The sequence below is a fragment of the Acipenser ruthenus genome, chromosome 1 (genome assembly GCF_902713425.1).
Source record: "Acipenser ruthenus chromosome 1, fAciRut3.2 maternal haplotype, whole genome shotgun sequence".
Classification (NCBI taxonomy): Eukaryota; Metazoa; Chordata; class Actinopteri; order Acipenseriformes; family Acipenseridae; genus Acipenser; species Acipenser ruthenus.
This window is the reverse complement of record NC_081189.1, coordinates 102,036,688-102,061,678: the sequence shown is the minus strand read 5'-3', so window position 1 is coordinate 102,061,678 and position 24,991 is coordinate 102,036,688. Positions and strand designations below refer to the sequence as shown.

The 24,991-nt window shown below is 36.9% G+C and overlaps 1 protein-coding gene across 8 annotated transcripts in view; it reads right to left on the bottom strand.

Annotated features, from left to right (window-relative positions):
- The window catches only part of LOC117421342 (LIM domain-binding protein 2), a 122,051-nt gene extending 97,445 nt beyond the window's left edge, over positions 1-24,606 (bottom strand). For 3 of the 8 annotated variants that reach the window (XM_059035463.1, XM_059035469.1, XM_059035475.1), the window contains exon 1: positions 24,130-24,606. In XM_059035463.1, coding sequence (XP_058891446.1) covers positions 24,130-24,261 — 132 coding nt within the window. In that variant the 5' untranslated portion in view covers positions 24,262-24,606. The remainder of the gene's footprint in view (positions 1-24,129) is intronic. The other 5 variants (XM_034035631.3, XM_059035477.1, XM_034035633.3 and 2 more) reach the window with 2 other exon arrangements.
- Positions 24,607-24,991: the final 385 nt, after the last annotated feature.

The window sequence follows — 24,991 nt, the reverse complement described above, 5'->3', positions numbered from 1 at the left end:
TATAATAATAATAATAATAATAATAATAATAATAATAATAACTAGAACTGCAGGCAGTTTTACGGCTTCCAAGCTCAGTACCAGTTGGACATTTTGGCAAGCTGTAGCATTGCAGTACAAGTGTTAGCAACAGATCAGTTTCAATTAAAAATACTGCATTAGTTCATTATCTCATGATACTTTATAACTTTAAACACCATAGTAACCATGTCACTATCTACACACTGTATGGAGTTATAATTTTACATTTAACCTTAAGGAGAGGTCAAAGGTCATGATCAAGGTAATTTTTTACTAGAGTACATTCAGTAGTTCAGGACAAACACCAATCACAAAATGTTTTAGTACAAATATTTATTGTGGAGAACGCGGAGTATGCGATTTTACAGAAAAGTATGCTGTATATACACATTCATTTGGCATCAAACCTAACTTGGTTTGAGGGTTCGCTGCCTGGCCGACTGGACGAGGCTGAGACCCTGTGACAGGATGGTGTGTGTGATGACGTCAGGCCAGAAGCAGGAACTGAAACCGGATACCGCAGGTTGGGTGCAATGGCGTTTGCGCCATCTTTATTTTGAATACAACAAAAATAAAGCAAATGTTTTAACAAAAAGAGGAAACTGTGCTCACCGAGCAAAATAAACAGTTAAACAAAACAAGTCACGTACAGAAAAAGAAATACAATAAACGATCCAGGTCAGGCTGGGCTGTAGCCGTCACTGTTCCTGGACTTATTCTTAAAGTTAAAGTTGTCTCCTCTCTCTCTCTCGTTGCTGTCGCTCCTACTACACCACCACCCCGAGCTGGAGAGCTGCAGACTTTTTATACAAGTGACCATCTCCCGATTAGCAACAAATTAAATCACCTAATTAATTCGGGAGATGGCCACCTTCTGCACGAGTTTTCTAATAAACGGCTACGCCGTCACAAATACATAAATAATAATATACGCGGCGCTTCGCCGTCCTAAAACACAATAAATAAACACACAAACAAACAAACAAATACAAAATAACATGGGCGGAGGGGGACCCCGTTCTAAAATAAAACAAACAAATACTGTACAGGGCTGCTCGCCCTGTTACAGACCCCCATTGATAAAACATAAAAATTGTTATTAAGAAAGGTGGAGATGGGGAGGTGGTGGGTTACGATGAAATCAAAACGCAACTGAGAGATAGGTGAAGAGGGTATTTATAGTGCTAACAATCTTAATTAGCTAATGTGTAAATTGAATGATTCAATTTGGTAACACAGAGATTGGTGTCTGACCCTCCTCCCGAACTTTAATTATAAATTTTATTTCAGTAGTTCAGGACAAACAACAATCACAAAATGTTTTAGTACAAATATTTATTGTGGAGAATGCGGAGTATGCGATTTTACAGAAAAGTATGCTGTATATACACATTCATTTGGCATCAAACCTAACTTGGTTTGAGGGTTCGCTACCTGGCCGACTGGACGAGGCTGAGACCCCCAAAAAGAACAAGCCGGTCTCAATGCCACAATTAGTATTGAATATAGCCCACTTGAAGGTTTAGCCAACCTTTAACAAATGATCATCAGCACGCAGGAGAGGAAAACAAAACCCATTTTTGGGAAATAAACCTCTGGGAATCTGTGACTGATTCAATTGCCCTTCCTCCAAGCAGGCTACTAACGCTTAAGAGCACATTTCTGTAAAAGCATTTTTAGGATCCGTAATATTTGTTATAGTGTAAACTTGGTAAGCACTGGAGGATCAACAACCTAACCGTTTGATAAGAGAGTCTGGAACTCCGTGGGAAGAAGCTGCTACGATTCTGAAGGAACGACCGGAAAACTGCTCAGCTGCGAATCCTGACCTGGAAATAAATCAGGTGAAAAGGTGAAAGAAGAACCAATGTTGGGTGACGATTGTTCAGTTTTCGTTAATAAACAGCGGGCCTGAGGGTGATGCGCCCTGAGAAAGATGGAGATGGATAAGAGAGAAAGGGGCCATATGGGCCAACATGGGAGTTAAATTTATAAAAAAAAGCTTTCCCTAATCTTCCTGGTCAGTTTTACTTCTTTTGAGCAGGAAGGAAAGGGTATCAGATGAGGTGATTGCTAGGTCAGAGATGAAGGGGTGAATCTGGGGGTTGAATTTGAGAGTGATGTAGACTCTGAGCACCTATGGGAACCCAAGAAGGCTAAGAGAAAAGAGCTTTAAAGTTTTATCTAAAACAGGCAGGAGTAGCTGGAGCAGATGAGAGGCACCAAGAGAGTACGTTGATGGTGATAGGTAGGCAAGCAGGGGGAGAAAGAGATTCTGATAGTTGAAGCCCTTTCAGGATTAGTGAAATTTGTGAGTTGCTGAGTGTAGAGCTGGGACACCGAAATTGAGTTGAGCTTGTAGAAATACTGGATGCCGGAAATTGAAATCTTATCGCTCTATTCTTAAGGGACATAATATAGGATGATGCTACGGGCACTGAAAATGATGGAAAGGAATGTTGAATGCAAACTGAAATTTTAAAGCAATTCCAGGATGACCAGTACATTTGCAGTGAGAGGGAAGTGATGCTGAGAAGAGTTGTTTCTTGAGCCTGCAGAATCAGGGAATGCAGTGGGTGGCTCACATGAATGTCAGGTCTGAAAAGGGAGGAATCTGAGTTGGCAGGAGGTCGTCTTCGGAAGCTAATGCTCTGAATCTCTGCGTTTGGAAACGAGAAAGAGAATCGATTATATTCAGGTGGCCGAGAATGTGTTGAGCTCTGAAAATGAACTGATGAGTAACAGATAAACAGGTAATCCTTCTGAATATTCTTATTATATGGTGGGAGGATGAACGACCTTGTTAATGATTTAGGCTGTAGCTGAACTATCTGAGCGGAGAAGCATGGATTTTGAGCCCAGGAAGACTCCAAAAAGGAATGCGGCTATAGGAATGATCGGTTATAGGAATGATGCTGAATTCGTCGGGCCATGGAGCAGAAAACCATTTTCCCTTGTAGTATCCTCCAAAGCCAAGAGAGCGAGCTGCATCTGTGAACAGTTGAATGTCTTTGTGCAGCAGGAGACAGTTGTCGTAAAAGAAAGTAATGCCGTTCCTTTCTTTTAGTAGGAGCTCCCACAGGCGGAGTTCCTTGCGAAAAAAAAGGATCCATGAGTATGACATTGTTGAGGGAATCGACAAAAAGGATCAAATCGAGAGAAGGTAGGAGATAAAAGCTCTGCCTTGAGGATGTATCCTCATTGCGTACAAATTGCAAAGCATATGACTTGGTTTATTTAAATTTCCAGAAAGCTTTTGACAAACTCAAGCATAAAAGATTAATTTCTCAAACTGAACGTAGTAGGGATTCGAGGAAATGCATGCACATGGATTAGGGAGTAGTTAACATGTAGAAAACAGAAGGCCTCCACAGTATGCAGTATGCTGAAAGAAGAAAAGCATCTCACAGAGAAGAGACCACTATGGGGGCCTGCTGGACACCCATTGCGGCCAGCGAGGTCACTGCCGGGGCCTGCTGGACGCCTGCAGTGATGAGGGGGGTGGGGATCGCAGGAGCAGCCGCTCCCAACTGTAATTACTAATTAGAGGAGACCTCAAAATGGAGCGAGGTAACCAGTGGTGTACCACAGGGATCAGTATTAGGTCCTCTGCTATTCCTAATCTACATAATGATTTAGATTCTGGCATAGTAAGCAAACTTGTTAAATTTGCACACGACACAAAAATAGGAGGAGTGGCAAACACTGTTGCAGCAGCGAAGGTCATTCAAAATGATCTAGACAGCATTCAAAACTGGGCAAGCACATGGCAAATGACATTTAATAGAGAGGTGTAAAGTACTGCACACAGGCAATAAAAATGTGCATTATAAATATCATATGGAAGATATTGAAATTGAAGGTATCTTTGAAAAAGACCTAGGAGTTTAAGTTGACTCAGATATGTCTTCATCTAGACAATGTGGGGAAGCTGTAAAAAAGGCCAACAAGATGCTCAGATATATTGTGAAAAGTTTTGAATTTAAATCAATGGAAGTAATGTTAAAACTTTACAATGCATTAGTAAGACCTCACTTAGAATATTGTGTTCAGTTCTGGTCACCTTGTTAGAAAAAGGATATTGCTGCTCTAGAAAGAGTGCAAAAAAGAGCAACCAGAATTACCCCGGGTTTAAAAGGCATGTCGTATGCAGACAGGCTAAAATAATTGAATCTATTCAGTCTTGAACAAAGAAGAATATGAAGTGATCTGATTCAAGCATTCAAAATCCTAAGGGGACTTTTTTGACCTGAAAAAAGAAACAAGGACCAGGGGTCACAAATGGAGATTAGATAAAGGGGCATTCAGAACAGAAAATAGGAGGCACTTTTTTACACAGAGAATTGTGAGGGTATGGAACCAACTCCCCAGTAATGTTGTTGAAGCTGACACCCTGGGATCCTTCAAGAAGCTGCTTGATGATACTCTGGGATCAATAAGCTACTAACAACCAAACGAGCAAGATGGGCCGAATGGCCTCCTCTTGTTTGTAAACCCTCCCATGCTCCCATGCAGTTTAAATGGCCTAGGAGGGACAGAAGATTGCGTTTGGTAGGAGGGGGACCGGACAAAAAAGTGGAAATATAAACAATACAATCCCCTGAGGACAGGCTCGATGGGCATGATTTAAAATGTGTTTGATATATTGGCTTTAGCCAGTCATGCGTTTTTCCCAGCAATTTTGATTAAGAATATGGCGTGGTCGATTTGCATATTGCAGGGAGAAATTTTCGTGAGGGACTGTTGATGCTGGGTGTGGTGGAGTTATGGTGAGAGGAAATGAAGGAAGTTACAGGCGGAATAGCATAGGTTCCTTCATTGAAGTTATTACAAATCTGGCAAAACAATCTCTGGATACAAATGCTCAAAACTGCTGATGAGCAGAAAGAAAAGCATTTCACAGAGAAAGGATCACTATGAGGGCCTGCTGGACGCCCATAGTGGCCAAAGAGGTCACTGCAGGGGCCTGCTGGAAGCCTGCAGTTAGGGGAGATAACCTGAAAGGTTATAGTTGGAGCCAGAATGCTCAGGAACTGCTGAACGAGCCTTTGATTGACAGGTGCGATGGTCCCGCCTTCAGATTTTTCCAGTAGTAGATGCGCTTCGTGGAGATGCAGTCGGTGCGGGCGAGGTGTTTCAAGTCCGCTTATAAAAAGCGGAAATTGGGCTTGCTTCTAGAGTCTGGAATTTGTAAAAACACCCATACTGACATGGGTTGGGCTTGTTCTGTCGTGAAACTTGGCAACACTGGGTAAAGCAACGATCAGTGCTGACGTCATAGCGCCTGCGACGGGAAGGATGAAATAAAGTAAACAAATTCTCCTTACGTGCTGTAGATTTGAATGGGATGTTGTTGCTACGAAAATAAAGCTGGAGCCGGGAGATCGTCCAGTCTCTGATGTCAGGAGTTGCGGAGGAACGAGTGGCCAGGCGGGAGCCACGGCAGACAGGAGACGCAGACATCATGATGCGTGCATGTACGATGAAATCAAAACGCAACTGAGAGATAAATGAAGAGGGTATTTATAGTGCTAACAATCTTAATTAGCTTATGTGTAAATTGAATGATTCAATTTGGTGACGTGGAGACTGGTGTCTGACCCTCCTCCTGAACTTTAATTATAAATTTCATTATGGGTTCCAAAATGTGTTGTATAGTAACCATAACCCTATGTGCACGGTAAGGAGTTATAAGCTAGTTTTACATTTGACCTTAGAGAGGTCAAAAGTCACAGGCAAGGTGATTTTTGGATAGAATGTTTTGGCATCTGAACTGTAATCTACATGGGATGATACCTGCCAAGTAACAGTATTTTTGATTAAATAGTTTAAAACAGTTGAATTTAATTTTCTCATCAAAACCATTCTTTGCACAATCCTACTATACACTTACACAAGGCAGACAAACCCTACAGGATAAACACAAATGTGCATTTCATAATCTCTTGCAAAATCTGTTATCCTTTTTTTATGTATGGTTTGTGATTTTTATAATGCATAAAATGTTTCATATATGAAAGCTGTAAAAAAATATTTTGTAGAAGTTGAGTTTTGCATAATCAAGGGAAAACAACTCCCAGTCAATCTTTTGAAAAAATCTTTGCCTCTTACTGCTGAACCCCATTTAATTATTAGGGATCTTTGCACCAGGGATTGCAAAGATTAACAGAATCTACAACATTTAGTCTCACTGTTCTTCTGGAACGTGGGGTTTACTTAATCTCCATCAATGTCAAAGGCAGCTTTTAGCGTAGTCAATGAAATCTCATGGAGGGACACTATAGATAACATTCAAGTTTAAGAATTAGACATACATATATATACCTCACAGCTATGCATGAGTGGAAATACATGAAGCTTCCCTCAATATTTAATAGTTCAGAAAGCTAGGAAAATTTGGTACTGGGATGACAGGCAACCCACTGCAGGAAGCGTCTGAGAGTTTAAGTTCTTGTACATAAAATTAATGGCAAGTTTTCTAATTTACCACTTTATAAGCACCCATATATCATGACATTGGGGCCTACTCTAGTGATCTAAATAGCAGTGAATCCTAATTCTGGCATCCTACATTTTATAAACAGGATTTTTTGTGAAACAAATGTATTTTTATTATAATGGAGTAATGTTAATAAACAGCTCTATAAATTACCCTTTAGGGGAAATCCCAGCTTAGATTAATATATAAAGGATTTAGATCAATAAAATACACCCCATTATAGCTCCAGGAAATAAAAGATTATAGCAAACCAAAAAAACCAAAAAAAAAAACACAACACATCAACCCCCAAACACTGGATAATTTTTTATAAGTGGGACAAGCATTTCAGACAGAACCTGCCGTCAGCCATGCATGACTGCCTGAAATCAAGCTGCTGCCCTTTAGAAAGCCCCAGTACCGGAAGGGGATGTGGGAACCTGAGAAGCATGGCTGGAATTCAACTCCCCTGAGCTGCTCAACAAGCTGCCCAGGAAAAGGCTTGCAAGAACCACCTCAAACTAATCATTCTGCTGGACAACTAGGCTACCCCTCAAATCAACCAATCTGATCCTGATGGGCCATTCCACTCCATGCTAGGGAAAATGAAATACAGTAGTTATGTTAGAGTTTCGGTCCCTTTTGTGTTTTGTTTTACATTTGGGAATCCAGAAGAAAAGAAATAAAACATAGGTCACCACTGCTTGTATCCCCACAACTGTCTAACGAACCGTGGGAACCTTGCTAGTATTCAGCTAATAAATTACAAAAATGTGTTTCCTGAATTTGAAACAATCTGGGCTCTGTTGCTTGACCTTTTACAATAAACTTCATTCCAGTTTCTTAAGGCTTGTGGGTGGTCAAAAATAGGCTTATATTTCTGAACAGAAAATGTGTCCCTCTATTAAACCCTTTGCATTGGCTCTGTCAGTATTACCCAATATTATGCCCATTAATTCAACTTGTAAATAGCATTTTAAAAAGCACAATGAATGTTAAAAACCTTTAGAACCTCCCTTTAACTGAATACCCTTTTTTTCCAAACTGGTACTTATGTTTTACCAGCCAGTGAAATGACGTGTGAAGTGAAAAAGGCCATGGACAGTGTGTTTGGGATCTGCGGCCCATCTGATTAATCACAATCCTTTTAACAAGATACAGTATATGACAAACCCGTAGTATATACCATCGTCGTTACAGGACTTTATCTGAACGGCTGATATGTGTGAGGTGGATTGGTTTTATTGTACTGTTTATCTAGACCTAACAACATCTTAACTACAAGCTTCTGTCAGGAAAAGGCTATTTAGCCAGAGTGCAAGTGAGCAAACTGACAGTCTTTGTGTTTAAATCTAGTAAATTGCTCAGCTTTGGGAAAAGCCCGATACCTCAGGTGAACTGACATGACAGCCTTCAAAGGCACAGCAGATAAACTGATATTGATTTTTACATATCACCCTTGTCAAAAGGATTTATTGACGTGTCAATGCATGTTGCAGTAAGGATCGCAGCAGGACAGCTTGAAGGATTTATGGGCGAATCCATATGATTTCACAGTAAACAACAATAACTACTTACTGACAATAAGTGCTTGTTACGGAGGACAAAATAATCTACTGACTTACTGTCAATATTGTCAGTTTCTTAGTGTTACAATATTGCCTCCTGAGACTAAGGACAGCTAAATATGTGCATACCTTTTATGTATTTTAAATAAATAAATAAATAAAGATTTCACACCATACAGGTTTCATATCCTTAAGCAAACCCAAAGTGGTTGTAAACAATGTCTGTAATTTCACAGTATGTTTATTTTCTTTCAGAAGAAAGCAACTCAAGTAAGAAGAAATGTGAACTTGTGCTCTACGGGAAACCCTAATCTTTACACACGCCTGGAAGCTGTTTAATGCACTTGAGGTGTGGGGGTGGACGTTAATGTAGTAGGAGAATCTATACGATACCGGATCAGTACTTCTAGCGTTAATGTTTTATTAATAAAATCACATGTTCAAGTTTATTTCATAATATTTCTGAATACATTAGCAGCTATGGCTCATACTGTATAATGACTGCACTATGTTAATTACAACTCAAACAGCAAAACAACTTTGTAAGCCAAAATGTTTTCACTGGAATCAACATCAACAGTTGTTGTGTTAATAATTAAAACCTGTTCTGGCAACAACCTTCGCACTCAGTTTACTAATTTTCGCAAGTTATTATCATAAATATCAACCGTAAATCGAGACTCCAACATCTCGAGGTAAACCATTTTGAGAGCATTCTTGCAAAGCATTAACATAATCATATTTATGTCTGTCTTGCATTTGATTCTCTCATTTCCCTCTTTAAAAATGCATGTCACATTCGTGCAGAGCTCACTCGGGCACCAGCGAATCTACTAGTACAGGGTGTGTGAAGCGTCTGCCGATTCTGCCTCTATGGAGAGTGCTGCTCGGTGCTGCTCATGAACTTTGCAGTTTTGAACTTGTTGTATAATTGAATACTAATAAGTGAAGCACACTCTTTCTGCATTATTTAGAAGTATAAATACTCCATTTCAGAAATATCATCACCTGAAGCGTTTTGAAACTGGTAAAAATGTAATCAAAATATACATTTCCAGAGTCGAAAATACACATTTAAGCGTATAGTAATTGCAGAAGGCATACAATGTGCATTTTTTTTTTTTTTTTGCAAATTGATTTTATTCATCTTGTGACCTCAATCACGTGTCTCTGCTGAAACAACATGGCGGCGGCACCAATGAAGAAAAAAAAGCAATATTTCAGTAAAAGACAGAGCTAAAAAACACTGCATTATTCTTTGCTGAAAAACTAAGGTACTGAACTGCGCTCAGGTGGGGCTTTCTCAAAAGTAAGCCAGATGAATTGCTTGTTTATTATTGTTTAGTTTTTTTTTCTTTCCATGCTACCTACCTGTAATAAAGCTATAATTAGCAATATTAAACCATGGCCATTTATTAATTGCATTATATTAGCTATACATTCCTTGAAGGAAATTGATGGCTTTACTATGTAAAGGATGTATTCACTACACTACACACCGTTTGTTTCATAAAGACATTCTGTCTGGACACACGCCTCTTGTTTAATTTAGCAAATAAAATGGCAGAATTACCAGAGAGAATTGGGAGGATTAATACATTTACATTAAAAGGGGCGCTATTTTTTTTTTATTTGTTTATTTAGCAGACGCCTTTATCCAAGGCGACTTACAGAGACTATGCATCAGCTGCAGTCACTTACAACTACGTCTCACCTGAAAGACGAAGCACAAGGAGGTTAAGTGACTTGCTCAGGGTCACACAGTGAGTCAGTGGCTGTGGTGGGATTTGAACCAGGGACCTCCTGGTTACAAGCCCTTTTCTTTAACCACTGGACCACACAGCCTCAATTGGGTGATACACAGCACTGAACCTGAGTAGAGCAATGAGTCAGTCAACAGCACCTTTATCAGAGTTTCATATTTGATCCTTGTTATTGTAATGCCAGTAAAACGCTAAACTTAATTTGTGGAGAACTGTACATAGGATTACTCTCACATGACATTGCTGGACTGTTACTAAACTGTTTAATACTTTTTAGTGTTATTGTAATGCCAGCAATAAGATAAACAAGTCTTTTCAAAACACCTTCATTTGTTGACTGAACTACATTGTTAGTGGAAGACTGTAAATATGATTCTCCCCACAGTGCTGGACATGTTTGTTTTCTGAACGGTTGTAATATAATTCTTAGGTTTTCCTGCTTATTTTAATGCCAGCAAAGAGCCAAGTGAGTCTTCATGTGCTTTACTTACTATTACAGCAACAAGAGTCTGATTGAAAAAAAAAAAAAAAAAAAAAAAACTCTTGGCTTTAATAAAATAAAATAAAAATTGTGGTAATATTTATTAATTAAATTATTTTTTAACTATCAACATTATATTTATGTTCAAATGCCATGTTTAATTATGAATATGTTGATAATAAAAAAACAGAATTTTCTATTCCTAAAAATAGCCCTAAAGATGGTTTTAATTGAAGGCAGTGCAGACTCCAGTGTTTTATACAGTAGCAATTATATGCAGGTCACCAATTAAGCATGCAATCTACAAGATCTTAGACAGGCTTTATAAATGTAAATATATGCTTCTAGATTCTAGATTACACACACACACACACACACACACACACACACACACACAGGAATAGGAAATCCGGAACCCCCCCACACACACACACACACACTTTGAATATGGGGGGTCAAACTATATATTTTGCCCTTCCACTTTTTTTCATTCATTATATATGTATTATATCTTGTTGTGTTTGGCATTGGTTTGCTTTAAAATCTTTAAAATAAAATATAAAAATGGAAAAGTATTCAGAGGATGGGCCACATTTATAAACAATCACAATAACTTCTCCCTACACAAACATATTGGTTTGACCCAAGGTCTGCACCATGGCTAAAGTTAGCTAACGGTAAGAAAAAACGTCTTTAAGTGAGTATTAATACTTAAATGTAGGCATATATTTTATATTTATTACTCGCAAAAGTATATGAAGGAAGACAGTATAAGACCATTATTAAAAGAAAAAAATGTAAGGAAGAGAGTATCAGACCGTTATTAAAAATTAAACAATGTTTTAGAATTAAAAATTAGGGTAATGTTGCCACACGGCCATGAACAAGTTCAAGTTAAATTCCCACATTAAATTTAATTAGATTAAGCCTTAGTAAATATATCAAAAAGTGGCACTTCAAAATCACACAAGCCTGATTTTACTTTAGTGAAAACGTTGGCTACAATTTTTGTTTTGAATGACTAAAAGATGTAGAAATAAATGCTGACTGATAAAAAGGGTGACTCAATATTTCCCAATGTCGCTCATGATATACTGAAAGGTCTCAGATTGTGCTGGGATTTTCATGTTCGGATATTCACTCAATTTCAATATTCGTTTGTTTTCAATATATATATATATATATAGATATAGATATAGATATAGCTATAGATATAGATAGATAGATAGATAGATAGATAGATAGATAGATAGATAGATAGATATAGATATATACACACACATACCGGTATATAAAATCCACATAATAACCCCTAATGTTATTTAATAGCAGATTAGTACCAGGTATTTCACATGACTAGAGGCACTGCTCCACGCGCCCACAGTTCCTACACAATCCCTATTTCCATGGGAATGCATTTATAGGGAATCACGAAGGTGAGGGGATGATGCAGCACAGAGATATCATGAGTCAGCACCAGGCTGTGGTTTCAAAGGTTGAGCAAGAAAATAGTATAACGTTGATCCCGAATAAGAAGATGATACATTTCTGCACCTATGACAAGTATCTTAGCAAATCATTCAGATGTAATGGGCTGTAGGATTAAAAACACTGCCAAACTCCAAGACAACACCAGTTATGAAAATCACAGACAGCCATGTACAACTGTAAAGACAGCGTGTCCACTTTTCCACTGTCTCTTAATGACAGGGCTGTAATCAGACTGCCACTTTATTAAGGTACATTCACTGGAGGCAGTGTGGCAGGCTCATGACAGAAACAGTATCTTTTGTGTTATGGGTTATGTTCCGATTTTAACAATCAAGGGATTTAAAAGATCATTAAAACACATTAAAAATGACCAGCATTAGCCTTTGCACCTGATATTGATCTTGCATGAGGTTTAATAGTGTGTGTACACCTTTCCCCTAACAAGCCATGCATAAAACCTAGGATGGTGTTAGGTGGGCAAAATAAATGTTCTAAAAATATTATATGATGTAACTGAAACCATTAATCACTCTGGCTAAATTCCCTTAACAGGTAAAAACCTGGCAAAATCCCAACACACATAAATGGATCTTTTTAAAATACCAAATATATATAAGGTACAGCAATGTTCTTAAGATAGGTATGGAAAGTTTGCTTTAAATATATTGTTATATAAATATAACTTGTAGGATTTTGGTTTTATTTAACAGTGAACACAATCAATCAATTAGTGGTTAACAGGGGCGGATCTAGCCTTGTAGCTTGACGGGTTCACGAAATTCTTCAAGATACGCAAAAGGACATTTTTAATTTAAGGAAATGTTCCTTTCAGTGCAGTTTGGAACACATTTGCCAGTAAATTTAAGTAACATACTAAGAGTACAACTACGATAACCAATACTTGGGAGTTATTCAAATATAAAAATAGCTTCTGCCTGTTTTTTTCCCAATCTTTCTATAAGCTGAATTCAATGTACAGCTGTTTTAATTTGTTGCATCACAGACACAAAACCATTGCCAACTATTACTGCTGCTTTGTGGAATTCTGATTTTTCTTGACGTTTTTTCAGTTGTGTAACTGCTGAACCCCAGATTTTTTTTTACTATTTTTCTACCAAAAAGCACTCAATATTTACAGTAGGCTCCATCAAATCCTGCAGACAAAATATGTTTTTTTTCTTTTGTTTATTTCTATCATATATTTTTTTGGTATTTAAAACGGTGTACAACATTCTACAGCTATTTTTCCTCATCTAACATATTGTCCCATGATGGCCAACTGGAACACTGCTGCAGCAGGGAGATCCTGGTTTCAAACCCTGATGTCATTCTACTACTCTCACTGAAAAATAAATACATACATGAATTAATACACACATGGCCATGAGATTTAGAGTCTGTATTTTATTTAAAAATAATAATAAACTATTGTACAGATTATCTCATATATAAGCATTTCATTTCTTTCATTATAAACATATTTGTCAATCTTCTTAATAGTTTCACAAATGCGATGGATTGTGCATGTCAATAAATAACTACTATCACTTCTGTTCAAATCCAGTAAAAACATTTTTTTTTTTAAATATAGCACTTAAATGTAAAAAAAAATGTAAATATGGTAAATAGCAAACAAGATTAGCAACACTAAAATCGAAAGAAAAAAATTACATTTTTTGCCTGGGGAAGTAAATGCTTCTAAACAGGTAAACTATGTTTTTTTTTTTAAACATCCCAACAAGTACTGTACACGCTTGACCACAACATTGACGTAAATAATGCCTTTAATTTAAAAGATTACTCTGTGCATTGCCAAAGGTTCTCTTGGCAGCCATTTTAGGGGTTCTTTGTAACCAATAAAAGATCAGCTTTTCCCACAGCTAGCCAATCAAAAGTAATACGGGTGGGACACTTTTTAAAATGTTGATGTGTAGGCGACTTCCCCCATTCAGTTTTCAGAAACTTGTGTGGCTCTCTAGAAATATACCCGTGTTTTTCTAGCAACACGATGAACAGAGGAAAAATAAATAAATAAAAACTTCTTGTCCGACGGGCAAAGTATAACGGCAAAACTTGTTGTCCCTCACACAAATCTTGTTGTCCTGGGCGTCGGGCGATACGAATTACACACCCCTGAGACTTGTTCAGCATAATAATCTCTGGTTCTAAAATCTTATTTTTTTTTCACTTAAAAAAAAGTCAACAATCTAACATTACTGTCTCAATTTTAACATAGAGCCAATCAAAGTAAATAATGTATGTGGTGATAGTTTAACCTGCGGTCCTATGTAGAACCAGGTACGACATTCCAAAATTCCCGTTCCGGCCAATGTCGAACCCTGCCCGACATCATCAAAATGGCGTCACACAGGTCCCTTCTTGTTTTTCGTCAAAAAAAGCAGAAAAAGCTTTCAATAGGCAAGAGAAGCCAGGGGGGAAAAAAGGAGGAGGATCTGACCTTTTTTGAGATGTTTTAGTAATAAAATAATGTCTTGGATAGCATTATTGAGGAGTTTGGTGATAAATCGAGTGATCAAGAGATGATTTATCAGTATGTACCACTGTGGCAAAGTGGTCTGCAGTTCGCAGGTGTAGAGGTGATGCAGTGTTCAAGAGAAAAACAAAGTTACTGGTGAAATGATGGTTTTAATTGTAATCCAAAGTCACTCGACAACAGTAAATAATAATGAGACCTGGTATTGCTCAGTTAAATCCACGGGGTTCAGCCCCGAAACAATAAACACAGTTTTAAAACACATCAGAATGAGTGCTAAAGTGCGAGTGGTGAAATACAATTTATTTGTGAACAGTTGTGCAGTGTTGTCCAGGTTTGGTGCTGGGCTTAAGCGACAGCTCTGGATCGTGTTAGCCATCTAACAAGAACCAACAAGTATTATTAGACATGACAAACAAACAAAACACTCACAGTTAGTTTACAGTTTTTCCTTGGCTAGCGAGTGCAACCGTTTGTCCTCCAATCTGCGGTTGCCACATCGCTTCCCTTCTGGGGCGATGACTTGGTGTACCGTAGCTCCGCCCCTTTTCTAGTTGGCCGACTTCCACCTAACCCTTGGAATTAATTGTCCGACCATCCAGTCCGAGGTACTCTGTTCCCTTTACCGCACTCTCACAGGTTGGGAGGGAGATTTATAACCAAGATTCATTCTTTCTCTGTCACAACGACTCAGAAGAGGTGTGTGATAAATACAGCGAACACATGGTGTGGCAGGGCTGGAAATACAGTACTGTGTTGATATGCAGTGCATTTTAAATCTGTTTTACTGTGAATAAAATGACTTTTAAACAGTGCATGTAAAATCAATTGGACCTGATGAGCCTGACAGGTGCAGAATTCTATGGACCACAAAGGGTTAAGCCCTTACTAATTGATGGCAGGCCGTCATTAATTGAGTGTATGAAGCTGTACAACAATAAAAATTCAGGTGGAAGGAAAGATATTATTATTATTATTTGTTTATTTAGCAGACGCCTTTATCCAAGGCGACTTACAGAGACAAGGGTGTGTGAACTATGCATCAGCTGCAGAGTCACTTACAACTACGTCTCACCCAAAAGATGGAGCACAAGGAGGTTAAGTGACTTGCTCAGGGTCACACAATGAGTCAGTGGCTGAGGTGGGATTTGAACCGGGGACCTCCTGCTTACAAGCCTATTTCTTTAACCACTGGACCACACAGCCTCCCATATTCTAATTAAGGGGATACGTTGTATCACTTAGGACATCACTGTAAACAGGTAAGAAATTAGATGTGAAAATCTAATATCAGGATTGGGGTCAATTCCAATTACATTTTCAATTCTCAATTTCAGTTCCCTTATAATCAATTCCCATTCCAAGACCTTCAAAGCATAAATGTCCCTTTTCAATCACTGTGTCTGCTTTTGACAATACTCCTTAAAGCAAGCCCTTTCTGAAGTAAGGTGGTTTTAAAAGAATATGTCATGCTATGGAAGCAGAGATAATGACAACAATTAACCCCACCAAAACTCAGTTTAATCAATTTCAACAGTCCGTTCAGACGGTGTTTGCATCAATCAGAATACTATATGTAACAACACAGGCAGAAATTATGCAAAGATGGTAATAACCATTAAATTTGTTCTCAGTTAATAAATCATAAGCCAAGTCATGTCAACCTGAAGTGATGTAAAGTTTAATAGAGGAATGCAACGCTATTGCACTTCTTCCAACAGGCTGCAGGAAGAGATTCATTTAAGAGGCTTTCCCATGTTTGAGAGGCATTCTGAGTCCCAGTCATAAACGTCACTTGAGACGGTGCCCCCACTGCACCTAGATGCTCATTTATATGTTGGCATGATCTTTATTCTTCCACTTAAGAGTTAGGAGGGCTGGATTCTCTTGGATTGGAATACATTTCCTCTATATTCTGGCTTGTTGGTAGACAGCAAGTAGTTAATGTAAGAACGGTCCTGTCTGTTGATGTCTGCAGGGTTCTGTTTTTGTGCCCCTGCTGTTTTATCTTATTTAGAGGCGTACCACTTAAAATATTAACCAGCTCCATTATCTGCAGATATGCTGGCATCGCTGCTATTTGCTATGCGGAATAATCCAGCAGAACAAAATCAATACATCTCTTCAGGAAGAATCTGAATTCATTAAGAGCTGGGTTTTAGAAAACTGAATTTTTGCAAGTCAAAAGCAAAGCAGGATTGTACTGATTGGTACTTTAAAGTCTTTAAAATAGCAATATCCTACTGTTGTTCTGTTAGCACTGTGTTATTGAAATGATGGGTGAATTAAACAATGTATATGATACTTACATATCCCTTCAAAAATAAAAACAAGGGTTTTCTGCATATGGTACATTGGTTAACATCCTACATCGTAAATAGGATAAGGCAAAAGTCAAATAACAAACATTTCGGCTAGTGCCTTTATCAGTAATTTTACAATAAAATAGACTATAATACAGAAAATATAAGAGCCAGACCAGACACATTATTATACTATATAGACTACTGTAAACTAAACACTGTATATACGGCAGCATGCACACATTATATATATATATATATATATATATATATATATATATATATATATATATATATATGGCATCTCCTTTATAAATAGGCTTGCTACTATTCTATTTAATTTATTTTGCCAAATCGACGATTAATATCGACATTTATTTTTTTTCGATCTTTATTTTTCCATTCAAGCAGAGAATGGGTGAAATCGACCTTTATGCTTTTAAAAAAAACACAAACTTTTTATGCCATTGAGAAACGTCTTATTTAGCGAAGCCCCTTTATCACATTCAACATGCAACAAAACCATGGTTACAACACTCTAATTGAAATAACGTTTGGTCACAGCAGAGCTATTCCTTGTATAGCTATAGATCCTACACAAATTACAAAATTATCTCAAATAAACTGTAGAAAACGCAGCACATAAAAGTGTATTACACAGACTTTCATAGCATACATTTCTGAGTAAAAATAATATATACATTTATTTCAGTCAAACTCATACTTTTTGGGAATTCGATGTTTAACAAGCTTTACCGATTTAATATTGAAAAGTAGTAAGCCTATTTATAAACCATAATGCTTACTGCTGGATTACACAGATGTAAGATTCAAGTAGATACAAAATCAGCTAAATTTCAATGTAGATTTTCTAATTAAGGTTCCACTTTTTTACAGTTTATTTGCCTTTCATTTAGAATGTATTATGATGTTCACACTGCTTGCATGAAAACGTTACCTTTTTTTACAGCAATCTCCACTCTAATCTATTTATGACATCTACTCACATTTAGCTAAAGACAAGACAAAATCAGGTTACTGTGCATTACTATTTAGCTGTTTTCATATCAAGCTAATATATACCTTTATCCACACACACACACACAACAAAATTGTTGCGCCATGTGATCAACATAAAAATGCTACAGTACATTATAGCTTTTTGTTTTTTAACATTGTGAATTTAGTGCTCATGAAAGGTGCAGGACAATGGCCCTGGTTATAGACAGTCGCATTACTGGCAGGCAAACAACAGAGACCTGAACACCTGCCATACAGCCCTGGGCCCCTCGAGCCTACACAGCCAATTCCACCAAACTACACCTGTGATCAGTACTTATTGGGGGCTAAGTTAAGACTACCTCAGCCATTTCACTTGGGACCTTAGTTGTATTCAAAGCTGGGTCTCCAGTGTTGAAAGTCATTTAAATTATATTGTAGCAAAATTAAATATTTACAGGAAAAACAGCACGTTTTAATTCAATCAAAGGAAATGATGGTGTAAAAAAAAAAAAACTACTATAGAAACCTGGCTGGCATATGGTATTAGAGATCCAAAGCGTATATTTAGTATGAGTCCGTCTTCCTTATCTCTTATCAGCGTAGCACTGTAGCCTGGAAGGAACCTGGGTAAGTCACAGGAAAAAGGTGGGAACATTGTTGCCGTTTCCTGCTGGCCAGCATACTACCTTATTGTTCAGTGTATTTTTTTAGACAATCGCATCAGATTATAGCCAGTCCTGCAACATCCTCTTTCCGTCCAAGAGTTGATACAATATTTATTGATTTGTGCAAAATGCGTCATTACAAATGCTTATTATTCATTGCTAGTACTAAACGAACTACCACTCTACAGTGATATGGTCTTAGTTTCCCATTCATTCTTAACATATTTTTCTCTGGCTTGCTCTAATAATACCTCTCAGGTTTGTGTGTCCCTCTACTTAACAGGTTAAACCTTTCATTGTAGTTTGCCTGTATGAATACAAAGTTGTCTGCTTTCTGTTTCAGATTAATGTATTGAAAACTTTACTGTACACTGTAGTTTGTTTGATTGGGATAAAAATAAATCATTAATAGAAATAAAATATAATTTATTCTAGAGGGCATAACAAATATTTGGGTAGGAGTTAGAGACAAGTAGGGTAAAGAACAGCAGCCTGTTTTTTTATTATGGTGGTAGCTCTTAAATAATATTGTTATTATTATTATTTATTTCTTAGCAGACGCCATTATCCAGGGCGACTTACAATCGTAAGCAAATACATTTCAAGTGTTAGAATACAAGTAATACAATAAGAGCAAGAAATACAATAACTTTTGTTCAAGCAAAGTACAAGTGTGACAAACCACAATTCAATAATACAGCACATAATAGTGGTAGTTACATCAGGATATGATTAAATAGTGATAGTTACATCAGGATATGATTAAATACAAAATACTACAGGTTAAACACTTGGCAGATTACAGCATTCTGAAGTACAGGATTAAATGCAGTAAAATAGGGGGCAGATAAAAGCAAAATAAAGCACATTTAAATGAAGGGTGATAGTGTCCCAGGATACAAACAGAGGAGTTCTACAGGTGCTGTTTGAAGAGGTGAGTCTTAAGGAGGCGCACATCTCTGAATTTGTGACAGACATTTATTGAGCTGTGGACTGTGGTTGCTAATTGATCATGTACTGGATATCAGTTGTGTCTGCTTATTATGGGATGCTTGCTTTAAGAGCACACGAGATACATTTAATAATATCATTTTATTTCTTACTGTGGTACAAGGATTGTAACTTTTTCTAATTAATTTTGTGTTCCGCATTTAAGAACCGCGGACCACTTAGTTTCTTTCACTTTACTTTCTCTGCACATCTACCTCCTCCTATTGAGTAAAAAAAACGTCTATGGAAAACCATCTAGTGAATATATTTAATGTGAGTCAGCCAAAAAAGCATTTCTGTCACCTGCAAATGAGGCTATTACAACATTAAAACATCACAAGGTTACCCACTCTACTCAGTAGAATATGCTTTGGCTGGAAAACTGTTTTTTCCTCCTTATGTCGCTGCTATTTTTGTATGGAAATAGGGCAATAGAGGGTATCCAAGCCCAGTTTGCCCCCATGTCCAGCCAGGATAGTTTTAGGCTGAGGAGAATCCACCAAAACATACTGCACTGAATAAATCTATAGAAAAATGTACGTATAAGATTAGCTATTTAGAATATGTTTAGAATTTAGTATTATTTGATTTATAGATTTGCTGCATCATACTGCAAATTAATTGTATGATATTTAAAGAAATTGTAACAGTTCATCAGTTTCTATGGTGAAGTTCTATGATAAAGGATCACAGATATCTGTTTTATTTGTTTAGTTTTTAATTAAAATTGTTAAATGCAAGCACTACAAGCACAGGTGTGACTTTTACGCTATGCATGTTACCTAAATAATGCAAAATTATCATGGTTTGAAAACCTAATTGTAAATGAACTGAATAGTTTCAAAGTGTGTTCACGCTTTCTTTAATGTTGAAGGGGTTTAAGAAAACAATTACACATCTGCTTACAGTAAAATATGTAATTTAAAAATGTTCATGTTTTCTACTGTGACCATGACAGTAAAAATGCTACTGGGTCTCGTGTATAGACTGGGCTGTCTTATCTTATACCATGTACAGGGATCAGTCTTCAAACCCGAGAAAGGTGTCTGACATTTTCATGGACAAAAACAACACAGTCAATGATAACATTTATAAGGATAAAGTACAATGATCATAGACACATTAATGAAAGGTCAAATGCAATATTCCATATTGAAATGTAGTATTTGGTTCCATGATACTATTTCACATCAAGCAAAACAAAATATCATTGTGTTTTCATTGCACATCTTTGTTTTTATTCTACATCTCTTACTGAAGCTAACTACTGTAGTTCCACTCTAATGTTTTTAAACTAGTGGAGGTCAATGTGTGGTTCCTCCTTTGAATATTAATAAGAGGATGTATTTGTATTCAGAATGACACAGGCCCCTACTTGGATAGCAGCAAAAACATTGCATGCCTCTGCTGAGGGGGAGAACGTGCTACAGTGTGAACACAGCATTGCCAGTGCTTTCTTAAAATAGGCAGAATAGAACACACCATGTTATAATTGCCTAACAATACGGATTTGTACAAAGATTTGAGTTGTACAAAAAAACACATTTAAAAAAAATGTCCAATCTCTGTATAGACATTGTAAAAAATGGTCTGGCACACTAGCTCCAAAAAGGAAAATACCCTTTATTTACAATTGTTAAATTATTATTATTATTATTATTATTATTATTATTATTATTATTATTATTATTATTAATTTCTTAGCAGACACCCTTATCCAGGGCGACTTAGAGCTGTAAACAAAAATACATTTCAAGATACACTGAAGCTAAACATTTGAAGATACACTGAAGCTAAACTTTTAAATGCCTTTGATTCCAAAAGGACATGAGCCTACTTCTGGTATCATTCAACCTGCATTGTTATTGTAGCATGGACAAATGCCCATTTAGAAGAGGTTTGTTTCAAAATGAACTGTTAAATAACACAGGATTTAGAAACTGCTTTTCAAAACTGAAGGACAGTAGAAGAAGATGTCTTCTGGAGTTTATGCCACCACTTTTGAATAATTAATTATGTTTTGCCATTGCATCACTATTACACAACCTTACTTTTCTTAAAGCTGCAGTTGCAAGTTTTATTAACAGGACGTTTTTTTTTACCTTGCAGTACTTACTATACATTTTAACAGTGTGGAATACAGTGTCATTTGGCACTACTGCTTTAAAAATATATTTGCTATGTGTGTGACCAAATCATACATACCATTGCCAATCAATAATGGCACGCATGGTTCTGGTTCCAGTTACAGTATGCTCTGGCAAAGGCATCCAAGAAAGTGATTATGTTCTGTTTTCGACATCCTTAGATACTGCTTTGTGTACATTCAAGCTTGGTTTCAGCCCCCAAATTACAGTAGTTAAATCGACAGGGATAACTTCATTGATGCTTGAAACCTGCTAAGCATTTTGTGCTTCAGTTGTACAAACTACTGACATGTACATTATAAGCTTTTCAGATTAGGAATCAAAACCTGAATTAAACAGGGGATTTGAACCCCCCTCCACACACACAACATATTATGCTGACATTTTAGTTGTTCTTCACTCATGTCACATCCATCTAAAATAATACTGTGGGTCACTACCACAATGTAGTGTTGATTAAGCTCCCGGAGGTCACACAACTGTGTGGCAAATGAGCTTCTAAATCAACTGGGGTGACCTGATTTACAGATCAGTAAACACTCAGTGCAGCAGCATTATGGAAGCCTAACAAAACAACACATTTGAAAGCGTAGACTGCGTATAATAATTGACGCATGTGTCATGCTGTCGGTGCAATTATCTCCAGTTTTGAAGCCCAGCACACATGAGAAAACATGTTTCCTTGTTTCTGGAAATTAGGAAATATCCGGCACACACGAGCACACATTTGCCTTATGCACGCTGGGTTAGTGTCTTGATTGTGGTTTTCATTTCTATTATAATTCATTACACAGGAAGCAGCATTAATTAATTAATTAATTAATTATCACGAATTAAATTCCCCACTTTTTATTTTATTTTATAAACAGCAATTCTGTTTTTTTTTTTTTTTTTTTTTTTTTTTGGGTGGTGAATCGCATTTTGTTTTAGGTAGAACATATAATGCACTGGTGAGCAAAATTAGAACTAGGTCTTTCATTTTTTTTTTTTTTATTAAGAAACATATTATATTATATTATAAATCTCTGTAACTCCTTACCAGCCCATTACAAAAAAGAGTTATAATTGACATTTCTGTCTCTTAACTCATGGTTATGATGACAATGGTTAATTAACACTGGCCCCCTTCTCACAATGCATCTGAAAAACACCTTTGCCCGTTTTATTTGACAAACATTATAAAACAACAGCAAAAAACATAACAGTTCATTTACAAATTTCGTGGTCACATCTCAAAGTTTCTGCAATGATCTTTAAAGTAATCAAAACCTCTTAGTGTGTCCAAAATCTAGTAATTCACAGCACATACAGTATATATTTTTTTAAATGTATGATGCCAGTTTTGAAACCATGAGAGCTATGGGTGTTTCCTGTAAATTGTCCATGCTACAATAACAATACAAGCCTGTAAATTACATTCATCACCTTCAACAGCTGCAGTTGTGGCAGAAGTGTAACTGGCTACATGAATGGCAAAGTGGAAAGCAGGGTTGAGAGGGTGTCTGTAGGAGGTAAATTAACTAGAATGTAAAGAAGGTATGTTTTCTGTTGAGGTTGTTAACAGGTAGCAGATAATAATAATAATAATAATAATAATAATAATAATAATAATAATAATAATAATAATGAAACTCGAGTAAAGATTTTAAAAAATTGTATAACGTGCATTTATAACTCAGTGTTTTAAACGTTACAATTTGTAAAATAACTGAAGCAGCAGCACCTTTTCCAAAACAACAAGGCAATGGTTCATATTTGAAATACCTATTTGGAAATTGCGGAAACTTAATGATTAATTTACAGGAATTGTTGTTTACTGAACCTAAACCAAATAAGTTGTTTCAGAAAAAGCCCAATGAAACACATATGAGAGAATTCCAAGGAACTACTCATTTTCAGCTACAACAAAAATCCAAGTGGAAAAAAAAAAAGTTTAGTAGTTTAGATTTTCCTTATTCCTGTCAAAATAGATCGATGAAACTCACTTACTGAAGATACTGATTCAGTGCGTCAAAATTAATTTCACACACAATCACAAAAAGTCTACCAGGTCTAAAGGTCCACATATCCCTAAACAGCTTCAGGCAGTTCACGGTAAACAGACATTGCACTTAAAAAAAAAACAAAAAACATGTTGTGTATATAAAACTTCACAACATAAATATTTGTGAGAATCAACAATATATTAACAAACCTATGGAAACTTGCACTTTGACTTATGAGCAAACGTACTTGGGCAGCAGTGGTCCAACCAGAAACCTTGTCAAGTGCTGTGGTTTATTTTGATTATTTTGTTTGTTTGTTTGTTTGTTTTTTTGTGTGTTTGTTTTTTTGTTTGTTTGGTTTTTTTTTTTTTTTTTGGGGGGGGGGGGGGGGGGGGGGCTCTATAAACTATTCACTTTCATGGTATTAAAAAAAAACGTGCGATTCTTTTTTCTTTGGGGTCTGAAAAAAATAACCTGTACCAAACCCTCATGAATACATAATACAGAACAAAATACTCAGGCACTAAACTGTATTCTGTACTGAGCATGTTAGTTGTTAACATCCACCAACTAAATGATCAAATAAATCTCGTTAAAAAGAAAATTACAAATTTTATATATATATATATATATATATATATATGTGTGTGTGTGTGTGTGTGTGTGTGTGTGTGCGCGCGCTCCCACACACACACACACATAAACCATATATGCATACATTTTTTATAGAAAGGGACTTACCTCTGTGCGCGACTGTAGTCTCTTGTTCATCTCATATATCCGATACTCTGGCTGTACCATGTACGGCGTGTGTCTCCTGTAAAACGGTCCAAAAGGAGAGGAATAGAACGGATCATGAGGTGTGCTGGACATCTTGCCTGCTTGTGGTGGTTCAAGCTACACAGCGCAACATCAACATCCATACAGAGCACATGGGCTGCGATGCTCTGTATACAGCGCAAGCTAACTCACCACCAATCCTATACACGCACACACACAGCAGAGAGCACACGTTGGGTGAGAACTACAGCTGGAGGAGCCCCCTGCACTGTAGCAGAGAGGACGGGAGCGGTGAGGGGGGGTGGCGGATAGCTTCAGGCTGTGCTGTGTTTTCACAGAAGCAGTTTGTGGAAGGATCACTTCCTGTCCGCACTGAAGAGTAGTTCTTTAAAAAAATACAATTCTTTTCGAAGCTGACACAGAGAATTTTTTTTTTTTTAATTTTTCCCAACTAGGACCCCACACGAATTTGACAGAAAGGCTTGTTAGCATATAGGTGTTTAAACAGCTGCCTGCCAGGGCGAGCATCACCTTATGTGGGTCTCTACTAATTTCATCACTCACAGCCACAGTTTACCACTACTCCTGCCTCATATTAATTAAAAACGTTTTCTAATTTAGCGCCGTACTTGTATTGTGCCCGTTTTCCTTCCTGTAAATTAGAAGCAATAACCGGTTAACAAATACAATCATTTTAAATTGACATTTGTGACCCTTGATTTACTTGTGAAGCCATACCCTATACTTCAAAAACTGCGTTATTAATGTACAGTAAAAAGAAACAGGGATTGCGAAACAAACAATAATTCATAAGTATTTTACT